We start from the raw sequence: 17,525 nt of genomic DNA on the forward strand, positions 1-17,525 counted from the left end.
ATTGTTTTCCTAACATTCAATGTAAATCCTATTGATTAGTTAACTAATCATCAAATATAATAATCAATATCGATGACGATGATGAAAACAAATGATTGAGATTTGATTACAATCTAAGGTGTTGAAAGTTAATTGTGATCACGTTCATATTATTATTAAACTACAATTTGATTTTTCTCTTCCCCTCTTAATTACATTTATTATTATCTAAATTGTTGTTAATGATAAAAAAAACTTTTCATGTAGACATGAAGTGAAAATCTTTCAATTGTTGTGGTCATTTAAGTTGATTGACCCAACTTGTTGACCACTACCAATCAATCATGTACCTGAGACATGATCCATTGATTTATTAATTGTATGGACATTGGTCCAGACTTGAAAGGTTATCAAACAATCAACAACAATCAAAAACTTCACCAAACAATTTGATACATTTCAAAATATAATTTTCTATTCCTGATTAATTGTCCAATCAAATTGTTACACTTTTCTAATTGATGATTAACTTTTCCTTTTCTATTTTTAGATTAATTATCTTACAACTAGTTAATTAAACCCATTGTGAATATGATTAATTTAAATTGCAAATGATACATATCAGTTGATTAAGCTAATTGATTTTAAAGGTTAAACATTTTTTTGGTTAATGATTAACAATTAAAGATAAATTGATTAACCTTAAACTGTATCACCTTGAAAATAATCAATTAAATTGTAGCTTTTAAACCCTTGTGTAAATGTTAAAAGTTAAACTTAACCATCAACTTAATTATCCACACAATTTAGTTAATCATGTCGTGTTGATTGTTAATTATATTACTTAATTAAATGGTAAATCTAAATGATAAATATTATTTCCTGTGGATGACAATATAACCATTGTTAATAATAATCAAGGTGAGAAAGGTATTCACTTAATTATATCAAACCCAATGAGTTAATGATAATTAAAAAGACAAAATTAATTGTTATTCAAATCACACAAACTATCAACAATCACCTTAACTCTGTAAAATTTAACTAATTAAAAAATGAAAGTTTCAGTCCAACAATCAACGAAAAAAGTTAATCATGACCAATGGTCTGGACATTTATCATCTTTAGCCAATAATCAATCCTTACCAATACAAAGCTCCATCATCCTCATCCTCATTTTCATCATCATCTCACCTTCTCCATCTAATTCAATTCCACTCTCACTCTCTTCCGGGCAACTCCTCGAAATGACATTTAATTGACCCTCCCTGTTCATCTTCCGGTCTCTCTCTCTCTCTTTCTTTCTCTCTTTATTTCCTCTGTCTATTTATCATCATTCTCCTTTCTTTCCATTAATATCCTCTGTGTCTCTGTATCTCATTGCCACTCCATCTCCTCCTCTCACCTCCCCGCCGACACCTTAATCATGTTCATGCTTCCTTATTATTCAATAATCTCACCCTTAAGATATTAAATTATCAACAATATACTTATAATGATTAACTAATTTTCTCATTCAAATCTTGCTCTTGCTCTCTTTTTACCACACAATCTATTTAAATTGTTCACCCCAGACAAGATTGTTGGTTAGTTTTAATCAACATTATTAATAACAATCAACTAATCTAATAAAAGTTTCATTTACACTTTTTCTTAAACCCTTAATTGTGTTCAACAAACTCATTGTTTCCTTAATTGTGCTCATTGAAGTTATTGGCCGTTAATTACAAGTTAATTTACTAATTGACCAGAATACTTATTCATCAGATGGATATAAAACTTTTCCAAGCCAAAGAAAACCTTAGTAAGTACCCTTTAAGTTTACAATTAACTAATTGTTCTGTAAATTAATCTTATTCATAACTAAAATTAGTAAAAATTACCTTGACCAATACAAGTTCAGGTAATCAACTAAAGTTGATATTGAATTTAGGGAAAAAAGTTATTACAATATAAACAATCACCAGAATTTAAATTACCTTGCCAATCCTATTCATTAAATGATAACCATAAGCATCAGAAATGATGTATTATCATAACAATTTAACCTTGACAATTGAACAATCAAAGTAGCAAACAAAAAAAGACTCAACCAATGTAAAAGATTCACCACAATTTATGGATTTAATGACAATTAATAAATTCCCCATGGATCAGATGATAATAAGTTCATTACAAATCTCAGTGTAATCATCTCATTGGTTTACAATTATAATAATAATAATACAGCAAAACAAAATTTAGAATCACAATTAGCCCGTAACGAGAAGCCATATTATCATCAATTTGATAATCATAACAATCAAAAATTGTTTCCAGGCTTCTGATCAATTAATCGTTGATGTTTGTGTTGAATTAATCAGAGAGTGAAATTGTTACTGATTGTTACGATTAACAATTTGATAGATTGAGCAAGTTACTTATTAATGATATTCAATATTTCTGGTTAGGGTTAAGTTCAGCATTGAGTCAGGTCAATTAATCTAATAGCTTATTATTAATTAAATACATTAATCTGATTTGATTGTTTTCTCTTATTGTTATTATTATGTTTTCCTTTGGTCCAATTTACCCACCGGTGGTAAATGGCAAGAGGAGGAAGAGGAGGATTAAGTGGATGATAGATTAATATTATTAATCAATTGTAATTGTAAAAACAACATGAAGTCAATTTGATTAACTAATATTCATTTATATTTATTGAAATGAGAATCAGGAAAACCTCAGGATATTGACTCTTACATATTGAGTTATACCATTGAACTGAACAACAATTCAGTTAAATTGTTTATTATTAAATTATCTCAATTTGCAAAAGTGATAAAGTTTCAAAAAATTCAAGCGCCATTTTTGTTGTTGGTGTTATATGAGTTACTTCAAGTTATACATCCTGATTAATTGACTTTTGCTTGATATTCATAAACAGATAATAATACAAATCAACTCAACCATAATGAACAATGAATTTGGACAATTTGTCCTTTAACAATTAACTTTCATCATCAACATTATCATTGTTATTGTTGTTATATTGTCATCATTATCAACTAACTCCCTTTAACTATTAATACTTAGTGAGTGTTACAATCAACTTTAATTTTCACTTGGTATATATAAACAATTTCTTGTATTTCAACAAATCATTTGCTTAATTGTTAATGGATGATTATCATCAGTATTATTAAATTGTGCTTTTACAATCAACTGCAAAATTTAGCTGAAAAATTGTGATAAAATGTGTAACATTTTGTGAAAGTTAATTGTTGGATAAACTTCTTGAATTGACTGACCACTCGAGTCCAAATACTCAATGTTTTCCTGTAATTAGTTTGATTACCATTTTGATTTGATTGATTTTTTGTGAACACAATCAATAAATTTATATAATCTAAATCAACATCAAGTTGTGTTAATCAATTGATAAACAATCAACATGATTAAAACTCATTTACCAGTTCAAATTGTCACTCACTTTTTACTTGCAGGTAAGAAAATTATTGATTAATTTAATTGTGTGTAATTATATTGATTTTTTCTTCTGAATCTTTAATTGTTATAGTTTTTTACTCAATCAACATATCATCATCTTCATCTTTTGCCTTTAAATCAAGCGATTTGTTGGCTTCAAATAGAACCAGCGGATTAAATAGTTCAACTGAATTTACCACTGATTTAGAAACTCGATTAAGTGAAGATGACCCTTCAATGACTAACGCAACGTCGGACATACCGATTTGGGACAGTTCGAACATCGAAAATGATTCAATTAATGAAACACTTAAATCACTAATTGATAATATGGATAATATAACAACACCAGTTTTCATGGTACCAGATGAACTTGATGATAGTAATGCAACAACATTAGCATCTAATGATAACATGGCTGACATGATAACAACACCAACCACAACTACAACAAGTGAAAGTCCATCCAATGAATCAGTTTCAATGTCCACACCCTTAGGGTCAATGAATGAATCTAAAGTGATCTATGAAACAACTACCGAGACAATTAAAGTAGTTAACATGGATAAGCATCTTAATGAGGCTGATAAGTCAGGAGTTGGGGGTGGATCAAATGATGAAGATTCTGAACTACTTCCGGTTGAAAATCAAGCATCTCGAGTTGCATGTACTCTTGAGGGTGATCTGGTTTGCAATGGATTAGCACCAACTTGTTATGGATCGGGTAATATTCAATGTGACCTGAAAAGCCAGGAATCAACAACGGGAACACGGAAAAGATCAATGATTAATCAGAGATTCACATCGGATGACCAGTGTCACATGGTAGGTGACATAATTTGCAGTCCAATGGTCACTTCTAGTCTATGTAAAGGGTCAGCAATTTGTAAGGCTGATAAAATGGAGGAAATTGTTGCTTATAATTATTGGCAAATCTTGTTAATTGCTGGCGCTCTTGCGATTATCTGTGTAACGATAATTGTAGTTGGTATTGTAGGATATTTCTCGTAAGTATATCATCAACAATTAGTGGACAATTAACATTTACAATCGGTATCCTTATTCATTTTCAGATGGACAAGATACAAAATCCGGCCTGAAGCTAATGGTCAAGGTAATCAGGCTTCAAACAAAGCTTAATTACTCAACAATTAAAATGAAGAAAACAACAAACTGTGATCAAGCCTGAAAGGTCATTTAAAAAAAAAGACAAACTTTACACCAACAATTACTAATTAATTAGTAATTAATTGCCATGATTTAAGACTCCAAACTTGCTTTGATTTGATTTAAGATAATGTTTATACATCATTTAAATAAAAACAATATCATTAATTTGTCACTAATTGTAAACAATTTAATTTCGCACCAATCACATCTCCAACTAATTATCATTACCCGCCAATTTATAACAATCATAATATATAAAAAATCAAACAATTATTAAAGACAATTCAATCAACCCTCTAATTGATCATCTTATCAGAGGTAATTAAATTGTTGCCAAACAGTTGTAACAATCAAATTAGATTTTATCTAAAATAATCATTTTCACTGATGATGATTGTGATAATCAGTTAATCAAAATAAATTGGGAAAAAAATCAGTAAGTATATTTTATGGTGAACATGGTATTCAAATTGTTATTTAAATTGCTAAATTATTAAAAAATATGATCTACATTCAGGTCATATGGGTAATTAAATTTAATTGTAGATAATCTAGAAAGTTGTTAACGGCTTCTTAGTTATTGCCATGGAAAACTAAATGTATTAATTTAATTGTTGTTTATTTTTTCATCCTTGAGATTAAAATATCAGCAAGATAGAGCACCAGAAAACGTCACGAAAAACACCAACAGTATTAATTGTTACAACGATAATTGATTGCTAATGATTTAATTTCGTTGGCACATTGGTTAGGTACGAAAACTAAAAATAATCAGGTTGATAATTAACCTGACAATTATATAATATCAAATTTCCCTCTACATTTACCGTTGTGATTGTGATTAAATCAAGTGAGCAAATTAAAGAGAGAGAGAGAGAGAGAGAGAGAGAGAGAGAGGAAGAGATGAAAAGAAAGAGGATGAAGATGAGGGAGTCGAGTGAGAGTAATAAAGATTTACTTTCATGAGTTTCATTTGATTTTCATGTTAAATTGTTGCCAATTGAACTAAATTAACACAATTTTTAAATAATTAATCAACTCTAACCTTTCATTGTTTTATAATCTGTTACCATTAATTTACCGTTAGTTTTACTGTTGTTTTTTTAATCCTAATGACGAGATAACAAACACTATTGAATTTTAATGTTAAATGTTAAATTAGATGAAATTAAACAATTAACTAACTAATTAACAAGGAAAAAAGTCCCATTTAAATATATAAAAAGTAATTAAAACCAAATTGAATCAACAAGTTTTTATGTAATACAAACGTTTTTGTCTGAACGTATCATCGTCGTCATCAGTAAATTGTAAATCGTTAATCATGTCGTGTTTTGATTGTGATGAATCGATTGGCCATAAATCATCTCGATCTAATCGTGCTGTTCATCGTCTTCTATTGGCCTTACTAACGGTCTCAATAATTGCCGCTTTAGTGCTATTTGTTACTCTCTATGCTTCATCTTCATTTGCTCAAGTTAATTTTTTGGGTAAATTTGTTTCTGATCAACAATTAGGAGTCTACAATCAAGCAGCCATTTCAACGGATGGTCCTGGTTGTGCTAAATACGGAAGGTAAGCTTAATCAGTTTGATTAGATTGCAACAATTAACGCTCATTAAGAAGATGAAATTAAATTGGAGACAAAAAGTTTTTCCTCCTCATTAAATATTACCTAATATTAGCCAATACTATGAACTTGCCTTTTTAATTGCGATCAGCAGCAATTTAGATTAGCATAATTGTGGTTAAATTAATTGGGATAAATTGGGTTGGTTAGAGTTTGAATTATGTACAATTATCATTAATTTCTGATTGATTGTTAACATTAATCAACTGTAACTGATATTAAACAGATGAAATTGTTGTTAATCAGATGATTAAAGTTAATTGTGATCATGAAAAAAAGTTTAATTCAATTTTTTGATTGAAATTGAAGGTGATAAATATTATTTTCTTATTCAATTTATTTTTAATGAAACATTAATCACAATTAATCAAATACAATGAGTACTTTTCAAGTTATTGATTAGCTAAATTGTTGAGTTTCTGTTTAAATATTACCAGAATTAATTGTCTACAACTTTGAGTTACAATTAATTAGGTGTTTACTTAATCAACTTATGTGATTTTCACGTGAAAATTGTGATTCTACGTTTTTAATTTAGTTAATCAACTAATTGTTGTTTCAATTGACCATTGATTGTCTGGTTCAATCAATGAACTCGATTGGAATTGGTTGATTTTCAATATCTAATTAACTTGATTGATTTCAAATTGTTACTCTTGATTTTTATTGATTGTCAATTGATTGTTAAAAAACACAAAAAGTGAATCAAACAATTTAATAATTGTCAGTAGTGGTTAGATGATGGATACCAGAAAAATTAACTGATTGTTATCTTTCATAAGGACTGATTGTATAATATTAATGTATTAATGGTGATCAATAGTTAGGTAATGGTTGATAATGATTACAATTAATAAATTGTTATCTAATCAACAATTTTTGTGTTTGCTGTTAAATTGAAATTGTTTCAATTTAATTATTGGTATTTTCAATGATCAACAATTTAAATAAACAATTAACTATGTTTTCCTAGTTTTGAAAAGGTTTAATTGTCACACTTGCTTTTAATTGTTCACAATCAACTAGGCTTAATTGTGTTGTATTGTTTTATGATTAAAATGATGTCAATGACCTTCCAATTGAAATAATTAGACACAATAAATGAAAACAATTACAATTAATTCAGTTATTGACATAATAACAAATCAAGTTTACCTGCTTTCGTTAATTTAGTTGATTTTGATTGTGATAATTAATAATTCATAAGTTTCATTGTTAATTTAATGTCATAGATGAATAAATGATTCAATGTTGATTCAGTTTAATTGTTGATTAAAAGCTGATGTGTTTTATATTTGATGAAAATATTCAATAATTGTGACAATTAACTTATTATTGAAAAATGTAACTACAATTTGTTAATTGTTATCACCCAGTGAGTTTCATGATTACAAGTTAAATGTGAAGACTTCAAGGTAATTAAAAATAATGATTAACTTTATCAGTTAACAATTAACTGTAAATTTTTAATCTTAAACTACATAAATGAGTGAGAAATATTTTAATTATGTAATTTAATTGTTACAATTAACAGTAACAAGTAACATGCTTTCACCTTGTGATTTTGATTACTGTTTGATACACATGAACTTGAATAACAATTAACAATTAGTTTGTATTAATTTTGATGGTTTAACATACATTTATGATTAGATTAGTTGAAAATCAGAGTAATTAATTGATCTAGTGAAAAATAAACAAATAGATTAACAATTTAAGTTCAATTATTATTAACATGTGATAGATTTTCACAATTAACCTTCTTGATTAGTTGATTGATTTCAATTACAACTTCAATTTGTAACTTTCGTTGACCAGAAAATTATTGGAACGCAATGGGACTGCAATGGACGCCGTGATCTCCGTGCTGCTTTGTATGGGTGTTGTCATACCCGAAAGTTTAGGACTTGGTGGGGGAGTTTTCATTGTTTACTATAAAAAGTAAGGTCATGGTAATGGTCAAGCGGTCAGTTGGAAATTAAGTGGATCTATTTTTTTCGATTTTTAAATTTACAGAGATGAAAATAAGGCTTATGTCATCGATGGTCGGGAAACTGCCCCAGCGGCGGCAAAAGCGGACATGTTTGCCGCAAATCCTAAAGAATCAGTCAATGGTCAGTATTTAATCATTCGATTGGTCAACGTTATGTTAATTGGCGTTTGTTGGTTGTAGGTGCAAAAGCAATGGGTGTTCCTGGAGAACTGGCAGCTTATTGGAGAGGTCACAGTGAGTTTGGTCACTTGAAGTGGTCAGAACTTTTCGAAGGTGCGATCGATATCGCCAGTAATGGTTTTCCTATGCACGATCATCTCTACGAAGCATTTAGAAAGAGTCAATATTTCAGGAATGATCCATTAATCCAGTAAGTCAACAATTTAGGTTTAATCTGTTGCAATTAATTATTTTCCAATCCAAAGAAACTTATTCACTAATCCAGCGACTGGACAACCGTACAGACTTGGTGAGACCATGAAGAGACCTGATTTAGTGAAGACTTTTAATAAATTGAAGGAAACTGATGTTAATGAATTTTATCGAGGATCCATGGGGAAAACTCTGGTCAAAGAGATTCAAAATCTTGGTGGAATCATAACTGAACAAGATTTCGCTGATTATCGTGCCAACTTTTACGAATCAGTTAACATAAGTTTACCCAATGGATTAAGACTTTACTCTGTTGACCCTCCCGGAAGTGGACCTTTACTCGGTTTCATTCTGAATGTTTTCCTACGTACTGGTAAATTAAATCCTAATGTTGGTCAGTCTCTTGAAGACTCAACACTTTATTACCATCGATTCATTGAGACTTTAAACATGCTTATGCCACACGAACGAAACTTGAAGATCGTAGTTTTGGTCGAATTGAGGAAACTCTCAAGAAATTATCATCACCCGAATATGTCCAATCCATTGTGAGCAAGATTAACGACGAACGGACTTACCCGGTAAATCATTACGATGGTTCCGTTACAATCACCGAGGATCATGGCACCTCTCATGTCTCAGTAGTTGATCAATATGGTAATGCTGCGGCTGCAAGTTCAACCGTGAATATTTAGTAAGTTTTATCAATATAATCATATGATTATCAGAATCAGAATTTGAGTTTTAATTGTTTTGCATTCACAGCTTTGGGAATGGGATCGTCTCGCCATCTACAGGAATCATTTTCAACGACGAGATGGATGATTTTTCATCCGCTAATTTAACAAACTCTTACGGTGTTGCCCCGTCAGCTTTTAATCACATTGAACCAGGAAAACGACCTTTCTCATCAATGTGTCCCTCAATTATTGTTGACAATTCAGGTCAGGTTATGATGACCGTTGGTGCAAGTGGTGGAACTCAAATCACTACTGCAGTGGCTCTTACAATTGTCAGAACTTTGTATCTTGGTGAAAATATCAAACAATCAATTGATGCCCCTCGAATTCATCATCAATTTTCACCCAACACAATTAAACACGAATCTACTTTTCCTTCCAATATACTCACTGAATTGAAAGAGAAAGGTCATGATACAAGTGTCATCACCGGAAGGTCATCAGTTGTGATGGGGATAAGTCGCAATGCTGCTGGACAATTGACAGCGAACTCAGATTATCGTAAAGGAGGATCAGTAGACGGATTTTAGTGACAATTTAACGAATACTTTTTAGTATGTCAACTTTGTAAATTACAATCGAAACGAAGTAAATTAAACTTTTTCGTTATTTATTGAACAATCAAAATGTTTGTGAAAAATTTATCAACTATCATTCAACGAAATCCATAGGCACCTTCAACTTGAAATCTTTTCTCCAATTAACAATCAAGGAGGAAGAGGAAATGGATTAAATATTTCTCTTCTGCGACAATTAAGCTCCTTGTACTCTGTTGAAAACGAAATGCTCAACAGTTTGGTCCATCAAAAAAAAAACGATGTCAAAAGGAGTTTTCATCATGATAATTGTCATCTCTCTGCGACCTTTGGATCGCAAGCGCTTGATTGTTATTAGGAATTTTGGGAAATTATGATAATACGTAAATTTTTAATTACCACTAATTGGATAATTTGGTTATTTGGTTATTGATAAAATCAATTAACTAATAGATTTACAATTAGATAATAACGATTTAAAATCTAAACAATTTCATTATTATTATTTACTAGTAAATAATTAGTACAACTAAAGGCGTTGTTTTTTTCACCAATAACTCAGATTATACGGTAGTTAATTTTTTTACAAATCTTATCAATTAACCGTTTATTTAACGATAAATAATGAAATATTTTATATTGATTTCTAATTAAATTCATTCACTATTCAACTGCGTTGACATATTGACACATAAAAATCATCATCATAATAAACATTGAAAATGTTTCCCTTATTGTTAAGTGTTTTTTTAATGATTTCCTCTGGTAATTCAGGTGAGTTTATATTGAAATCGGTTATTTGTCAGCAATTAACTAATAATATCTCAATCAAATTTTTAATATTTTCTTAGCTACGATCTCTTCATTAATGGACTTACCATTAACTTTACCAAAGGGTAATCACATAATTCACGCGACATTAAAAGATCAGGTAAATAAATGATTTTATCTTCGAATCGAAACTAACTATTACTATCAATTGATTAACTTTTTGTTAATTAAAAGAATACTGGAGATAAATTTTCGATGAAAGAGTTTATTTCATCGACATCAACAATTAACGGGATGATTGTGGTTGATACGCCTAAGGATACATTCAATGTTTATTACAATTCAAAGGATCCAAACGGGAAGGATAATTATGAACGACAAGTGATTATGGGTAAAGTTGTCAAGTTAATCAAGAGTTTTATTATCGTTTCGAAAGTTAATTAATTGATATTCATCATCTTGTCTCTTATTCAGGTATCGATTGTTCATTGTATAAATATAAATTTAGTTCGTATTTTAAAAAACTACCTGGAGTTAGTAAACAATTGACAAGCGTACTAATTTCTATGGGACCATCGATACTTTATCGTTTTGCCCACGGTTCATTCATTTGGGTAATAATAATTATCATCAATCGAAAAAATTTACAATCAAATAACTGATTTGATATTTTATTTCATTAACTTATCAGGAAAAGAGTGCGGATAAGATTGTCAGAGGTACCACGATGAAAAGTTTTAAAACTCAAATTCATCCTAAATTGAATATCACTTATTACTACAAATGTAAGTTGATTATGACGAATTAGAATTTGTGTTTTTATTGATTTGTCTCCAATTTTTTTTGTATCCAATCAGCTAATTTGGATCAGCAATCAGGTCTACAAGCACCGAGTCGAATTTTTTTCAGTGGCAAAGATCTATCATATTCAGGGTATTTGCCGTCAGAGCATTTAATTTTGGAAATTTATTTACAGAAAATGGACTCAAAAAGTGATTTATCCAAAATCGTCAATGTAAGATAATTAATCAAAGACCTAACTTGTTATTAGCTGACCGATTCTCGTTAACATTGCAGCCACTTCCAGGACTCGGTTGTCCAGCTCACTATCAAGATAACTTACCGATTCCAAATCTGAATTTCCATCTCGTCCATATGATACTTTCCGAGACAATTACTGGTCCAACAACTACGAAAACTGTTAGCGAGGTGAGAGGTCAAATTCAGTTAATTGTTTGATCATTTGATTATAATGTTTCATCTTTTCGCCAGATTTATGCTAATGATAAACTCAAATTGATACGTCTGAAAACATCGCTTCTTGGTATTGAAACGGAAGCTCTTTATGATTATTCACTTGGAATAGTTAATATGTTTCAAGATGGCGGATCTTGTAACATCCAAGCAGCAGAAAAAACATCACCCGGTATCAACCAATGGACAAATAAGTTTAGTTTGAAAACATTATTCCAATTAGATGGACAATACAATTATCTGGGTAAAATGTATCTTGTAAGTACTCATAAAAAAGATACAAGTTGATCTTGTAACGATTAACTAGTAATGTTTTTTATTCTTTTACCAGAAATATCGATCTGGGCTCGTGGTGAAAGCATGGGAATCGGTCAGCTATTATGATATTGTCAATTCAAATAAATACGATAAAGTTGTGACTACTCAATATTTCACTGAAACGGTAAGTTAAGCAAAGTTTAATTTATTAGAAGTTTTTTCAATTTGATTTCACAATTCAGACAGATAATAGTGCTTTCAATGGATACCTGATTGTTGCAACGATCATTAATTGTTATAATTTAGATGCTAAGGTAATTTTTTGCATTTCGTTTAAAGTTCTGTTCGATTGTTATAATAGACTAATTATTTAATATTCATTAGAAAGAAAAGTATCAACTTGTTGAAGTTATTCAAAGAGATTATTTGGATTTCCAAGTTGCTGAGTCTGAATCTGAATTTCATGATAAATTCTCATTGAATGGGTGTAAATATTTCACCAGTGACATGACACTTAACTTTCAACTTGGATGCAAAGGTGAGTGTCTATTGTCCATTTAATAACCAAATCGAACTCACTAACTAATGTTGTCAAACTTTTAGAACTGGATTGTATCAAATTCGCTCAAGAAAATGTGTACGCATTGAAAGAGCGTTTCAGAGAGGCGATCTGTCGAAGATTTGACATTAGCCCTTTACGACTCAGTACAATGGACGTTACTTTCAGTACATCAACGATTGATATAAGGATCGATTTTCTTGAAATACCAAATCTACAAGGTACACATAATAAATTTACAGTGGATTATGATATATATCATTTCAAGTCCATTTTCTTACATTACAGGTCTATTTTCACCCAAAGTATATTTTGTCAATGATGAAACATTAAAGGGATTATCACGAACTAAGTCAGCAAGCGAAACTGACTGTTTAAGCCGATTATCAACTAGTTTGCAAAATTTTGAGTAAGTTTAATTCTGAGTACTGAATTGATCCTCATCTAATGTTTTGTATTCTCGGAAAGTATTGTACTGTTTTGTCAAGAAGGTAATATCTGTGGTACCATGAAGGGGATCGATAATGTCAAGGAAGATAATGTAAAAGGTGAACCCTGTCGATTGTATCAAATACCGTTGCACAATTTGTACCGATTGAGTCGAGAAATTTCAAACAAAGATCTTCAGTCCCGTTTGCTAATACGTACGGCTTTCAAGAACATCTCATTGACCAATGAATTCATGAGTAAGTTTTTAATTGGACTATTTTGCTATATTTCTGAAACATTTTTTCTCCGCAGGGCCAATTAATTACAGCATAATCGATATACTAGATGAGACTCGAGACAGAACTGACCATTCGCAAGATCTTTTCTATCTTTCTCATGGTGCTTCAAAGTTACAAGTTGATGATTCTAATGTTGTTGTGGTGCCGAATGCGAAAACATATGGTGACTGTTATCGAGCTTGTAAGAATTCAGATGAATTGGAATGTCGAACTTTATCTTACTGTTCAGGGGAGAAAGAAAGTGAATGTGCTGTTACAAATATGACCTCAGAAAACGCTCCAATTGATGTGACCAAGAGTGACACGAACTGTGAAGTTTATGCTAAAAATAATTTACTCGATTATTCAGTGATTGTAAATCGACGATTCAAGTCACCATCTTCAATCTCTTTGGAATTATATGTTAGTCAATGTGCCTCAGAATGTGCTTCAGATCCAAATTGTTTTTCTTTCCAAAATTGTGGTCGAAATTGTATTTTGGGTGGATTTTATACCGATTCCAGCACCGAATATGATTCTTATTGTGAAATTTACATTCGTAAGTATTAAAAAAAAGTAGAAAACGAATGAGCAAAAGAAAAATTCTAACTATTATTTCCTTTCTTTGTTAGCTAAAGTTTCAAATAAATATCAGTCCACAGGACGAAAAATTGTATCGGAAACTTTTCATGTCGAATTGAATTTGAATCATGATCAATGTGCCGCTTTGTGTTACAGTTGGGCCGATGGCCCGGACTCTTGTCAATCGTTCAATTTCTGTCCTGACGGTCGATCAACAAGTACTTGTTCTCTATCCAAATACTCAGTTGAAGACTCGAATACTAAAACTACAGAATCAAAAAGTTGTTTCAATTACAAACTAATTGAAAATTCGAATAAAAATAAACAATCAAATCCAATCGTACAAAAAGGTACCAGTGGATCAGCAGCATTTGGAATAATCTTGATTTTCTTGGCCACAGGTTTCATATTCGGGGTTGGACTTCCGATTGCATATTCGAAAATGCGAACATTGTCAAGTCGAAGTGCTCAAGGTTTAAGAAGTGATCAACGTTTCATATGGACACGACAAATGGATGATGAACCAGAAAACTAATCGAGTCAACTAATTGCCAAATTCACCTGTTATTATTTTAATCGAACAAAATCAATGATAATTTAATTGTTAAAATGACAATCGAGACTAAATAAATTGAACATTTTATTTATTGATGGTATTGACCAATCAAACGCTAGATATAAATGAATGTTTATATGATTGATTATCTTGCAATAAACTCCATTGTTATAATAGCTTTTTGTTGCTCATAAAATCCATAATCAATAATCACCACGACTTCGAATCTTGGTTTATGGAAATTCAAAACTTCAATGACCATCTTATTGTTGGAATGATCATTTCAAAAAGAAAAGAAAATTAAATTATTTTTCCTCGTTTCTCACTTGAATGAATGAAATTTGAATGGATAACAATCAGCGATTCGTTAGTTGTATTGTTCTACAGGGATTCATGTTATCACCTCGAAAGGTAATGTCACATTTACCGAAAAGATCGATAATATTTTCCCTTGGATTTTGTGGAATCTTCAAAATTATTATTCAATTGTTTTCGATATTGAAAATTTTGGACCAATAATGGAGAAATTACATATTATCTTTTTAATTCGTAGATTCATTTATTACGCGGTTATAGCATTACGAATTTTCATTGTGATATTCATCTTAGATTGGTCAGCATTTAGAGAGTATTTCGATTATATCAAACGCTTAGAACTTGATAAAAATGCTCATGCGGTTCAAATGATAACTTTAAATCGTCGGTATAAGATTATTGCTTTGTCAATCATGTTATTTTTATATGTTGTATTACATTTCAATCTCCCGTTTTATTATTCTTTGTTTGTTGGAGAAATCAATATAATAGCAACAGTATTTCACACTTTGCTCATTATTATTGATATTTTATTATTTTGGTCACTTTTTCATGTTGAATTCATTGGCCGATATGTGCATCTGTTTGGAGGCCACTTTTTCAACGATAAACTCGAGGATAAAAAATTTTCCTAGAGAAGAATATCCAGCGGTGATGTTAGATCATCTTAAAGCTATACGATTGGACTACACTCATGGGGTCAGGTCAACTCAGGCAGCGGAAAAATATGCTAGATATTATGTGACCTTTTTTTATCTTCAATTTGGTTTGTTCAATATCGTTAATATCGTCGATGCTCATGGAGATGATAAACTTGCTCGACTTTATTGGATTATCTACCTGGTTTTAGATTTCAGTTTGTTAATCTACGTTACGGTGAGAGTTGTTTCGGTTAATCAACTTTCTAGCCAAGGATTAGAGGATTTATATGAGTTATCTTATTTTATGAGAAACCAACATTTACAACATGAGGTAAGTACTAAAGCTCAGTTGCCTTATATTGAATTTCGATTGATTTCTTTTTTATTTTATCTACAACAAGCGATTCTTGGTGCTTATACGAATTCTTTTAATTTTTTTTATTCTATTCACAATTAGAACGACATTTTCATTAACCGAATGCTTTGGAAAAATGTTGGATTTACCTTTGGAAATTTATTCATAATCAACACCAATTTTATCACTTCAATGTTCACATTGGCACTAACACTGGTTATTACTCTCGCTAATTTCCTCTATTAATGAGTTTAAAATGAAAACTATTGATCGACAATAACAATAAAGTAATTGATTAAAATGTTTGTAGAAAAAAAAAATTAATTTGGTTTGGCGTTAAATTGAATAAAAAAAATGAGTTCATAATATTGAGATACAAACCAATCATTCATTTATCTTATATTTTAACCTGATTGTGACAAATAATCAGCAGGAATTTGGTATAATTTAGCGAAGACTTTACTTCAAAAAACTAATTTTTTCTTAAACGATTACGCGCGTAATTTTAGTCCGATATTCACCAATTTTCTCGATAGGGCCAAATGGTTGTTCTTACCGCCTGTGTAGTTTTTGTCCGTGACAATCTAAACAAGATAAACACTTCGGATTAAAAAGTTATTCAATTGAACGAGATGTTAAACAAATTCAATCGGACATCATGAGAAATGGTCCAGTCACTGGTGCTTTTAATGTCTACGCCGATTTTGTATCATATAAATCAGGTAATTAACCTAATCAACCAATGACATCGACCATTCAACTTAATTGTCTTAACTGTCTTTAGGTGTTTACCAGAAACATTCAAATGATTTACTTGCAGCTCATACAGTTAAAATTTAACTTTACCTTTATCCGATCTCCAGGTTCCTAATTCAAGGTATGGAACCTTATTTCCATCAGGTAAAAACATTAAAGGTGAAATTAGAGACATGATTAACTTAATTGTCAGCAAATTGTTTATTGTTTGAGCCACTTAAGCAGAGAAACTTATTAAACTTTATTGGATTTACCTGAGTGACTTAATCTACTAATAATTTGATAATTAAACAATCCCGAGAGAGCTAATCAAATAATTATCTTAATCATGTAACTACTTTTATTACTTTTCCCTTAATCCCATTGAATATTTATGATGATAATATTTATCAGCCAACAGCCATAATACATGCACTTTAATTGTAACTTATTCATAGATTTTATGATTTAAAGGAGAGCCTGGAGTACATCAACAATATTGGTATCTAGAGTTTTCGACGGACTGAATCCAGTTAATTTAATTTCGTCGAATGCTAAGTCAATCAAGTAATTAACTTGTTTCTCGGCGATTGCCGATGGATCGATTACTAGAAAAAAAAGAGAGAGAGAAATAAATTAAATGTTCAAGTTGATTGAGAATTAGTTTTATCAACATGATAATTACCTTGAACTTTTTCGAGACTCAAACTGATCCAATTGATTAAATTATCGTGAACACTTTGATTAGCATCAATTTGTTCTAGCGATTTCCATGGAATTTTAAATTCAGCCATTTTTCTTGAACAAAATCAACCATTTCCAAGATAATTCTGAATAGAAAAAATAGTAAGAGAAAGATAAATAAAAACAGAGAATTTAAGTTAAACTGAAAATGGGATTTTCC

At 30.5% G+C, this 17,525-nt stretch overlaps 4 protein-coding genes across 6 annotated transcripts; all 4 read left to right on the top strand.

Annotated features, from left to right (window-relative positions):
* The first annotated feature begins 793 nt into the window (after positions 1-793).
* Positions 794-4,943, top strand: LOC128392403 (uncharacterized). Of its 3 annotated transcripts, none has more exons than XM_053352427.1 (4): positions 794-900; positions 1,690-1,783; positions 3,539-4,454; positions 4,521-4,943. In XM_053352427.1, the coding sequence occupies exons 2-4, from the start codon at positions 1,747-1,749 to the stop codon at positions 4,585-4,587; spliced, it is 1,020 nt and encodes a 339-aa protein (XP_053208402.1). In that variant the 5' UTR covers positions 794-900; positions 1,690-1,746; the 3' UTR covers positions 4,588-4,943. The 3 variants fall into 3 exon arrangements, with proteins under 3 accessions (XP_053208402.1, XP_053208401.1, XP_053208400.1); XM_053352425.1 differs by lacking the exon at positions 794-900 and adding an exon at positions 2,906-3,464 and having other exon boundaries at positions 1,042-1,783; positions 4,521-4,942; XM_053352426.1 differs by lacking the exon at positions 794-900 and having other exon boundaries at positions 1,037-1,783.
* A 625-nt stretch (positions 4,944-5,568) lies between these two features.
* On the top strand, positions 5,569-9,979 carry LOC128392278 (scoloptoxin SSD14-like). The gene is given in 7 exon segments (XM_053352279.1): positions 5,569-6,192; positions 8,066-8,188; positions 8,264-8,361; positions 8,421-8,610; positions 8,666-9,051; positions 9,054-9,306; positions 9,378-9,979. Coding segments are annotated over 7 exon segments (1,806 nt in total). The 5' UTR covers positions 5,569-5,941; the 3' UTR covers positions 9,883-9,979.
* A 526-nt stretch (positions 9,980-10,505) lies between these two features.
* Positions 10,506-14,754, top strand: LOC128392277 (uncharacterized). Its single transcript, XM_053352278.1, has 16 exons — positions 10,506-10,662; positions 10,740-10,819; positions 10,894-11,050; positions 11,134-11,273; positions 11,351-11,444; positions 11,517-11,674; positions 11,737-11,868; positions 11,932-12,171; positions 12,245-12,355; positions 12,414-12,485; positions 12,556-12,709; positions 12,775-12,951; positions 13,019-13,139; positions 13,199-13,416; positions 13,472-13,996; positions 14,070-14,754. Exons 1-16 carry the CDS (start codon positions 10,611-10,613, stop codon positions 14,552-14,554), a joined length of 2,916 nt encoding a protein of 971 aa, XP_053208253.1. The 5' UTR covers positions 10,506-10,610; the 3' UTR covers positions 14,555-14,754.
* A 678-nt stretch (positions 14,755-15,432) lies between these two features.
* On the top strand, positions 15,433-16,147 carry LOC128392393 (uncharacterized). The gene is made up of 2 exons (XM_053352413.1): positions 15,433-15,862; positions 15,989-16,147. The coding sequence occupies exons 1-2, from the start codon at positions 15,443-15,445 to the stop codon at positions 16,130-16,132; spliced, it is 564 nt and encodes a 187-aa protein (XP_053208388.1). The 5' UTR covers positions 15,433-15,442; the 3' UTR covers positions 16,133-16,147.
* The last annotated feature ends 1,378 nt before the right edge of the window (positions 16,148-17,525 follow it).

This window comes from Panonychus citri, unplaced genomic scaffold (assembly GCF_014898815.1).
Source record: "Panonychus citri isolate SS breed McGregor unplaced genomic scaffold, ASM1489881v1 Contig00136, whole genome shotgun sequence".
NCBI classification, from domain to species: Eukaryota; Metazoa; Arthropoda; class Arachnida; order Trombidiformes; family Tetranychidae; genus Panonychus; species Panonychus citri.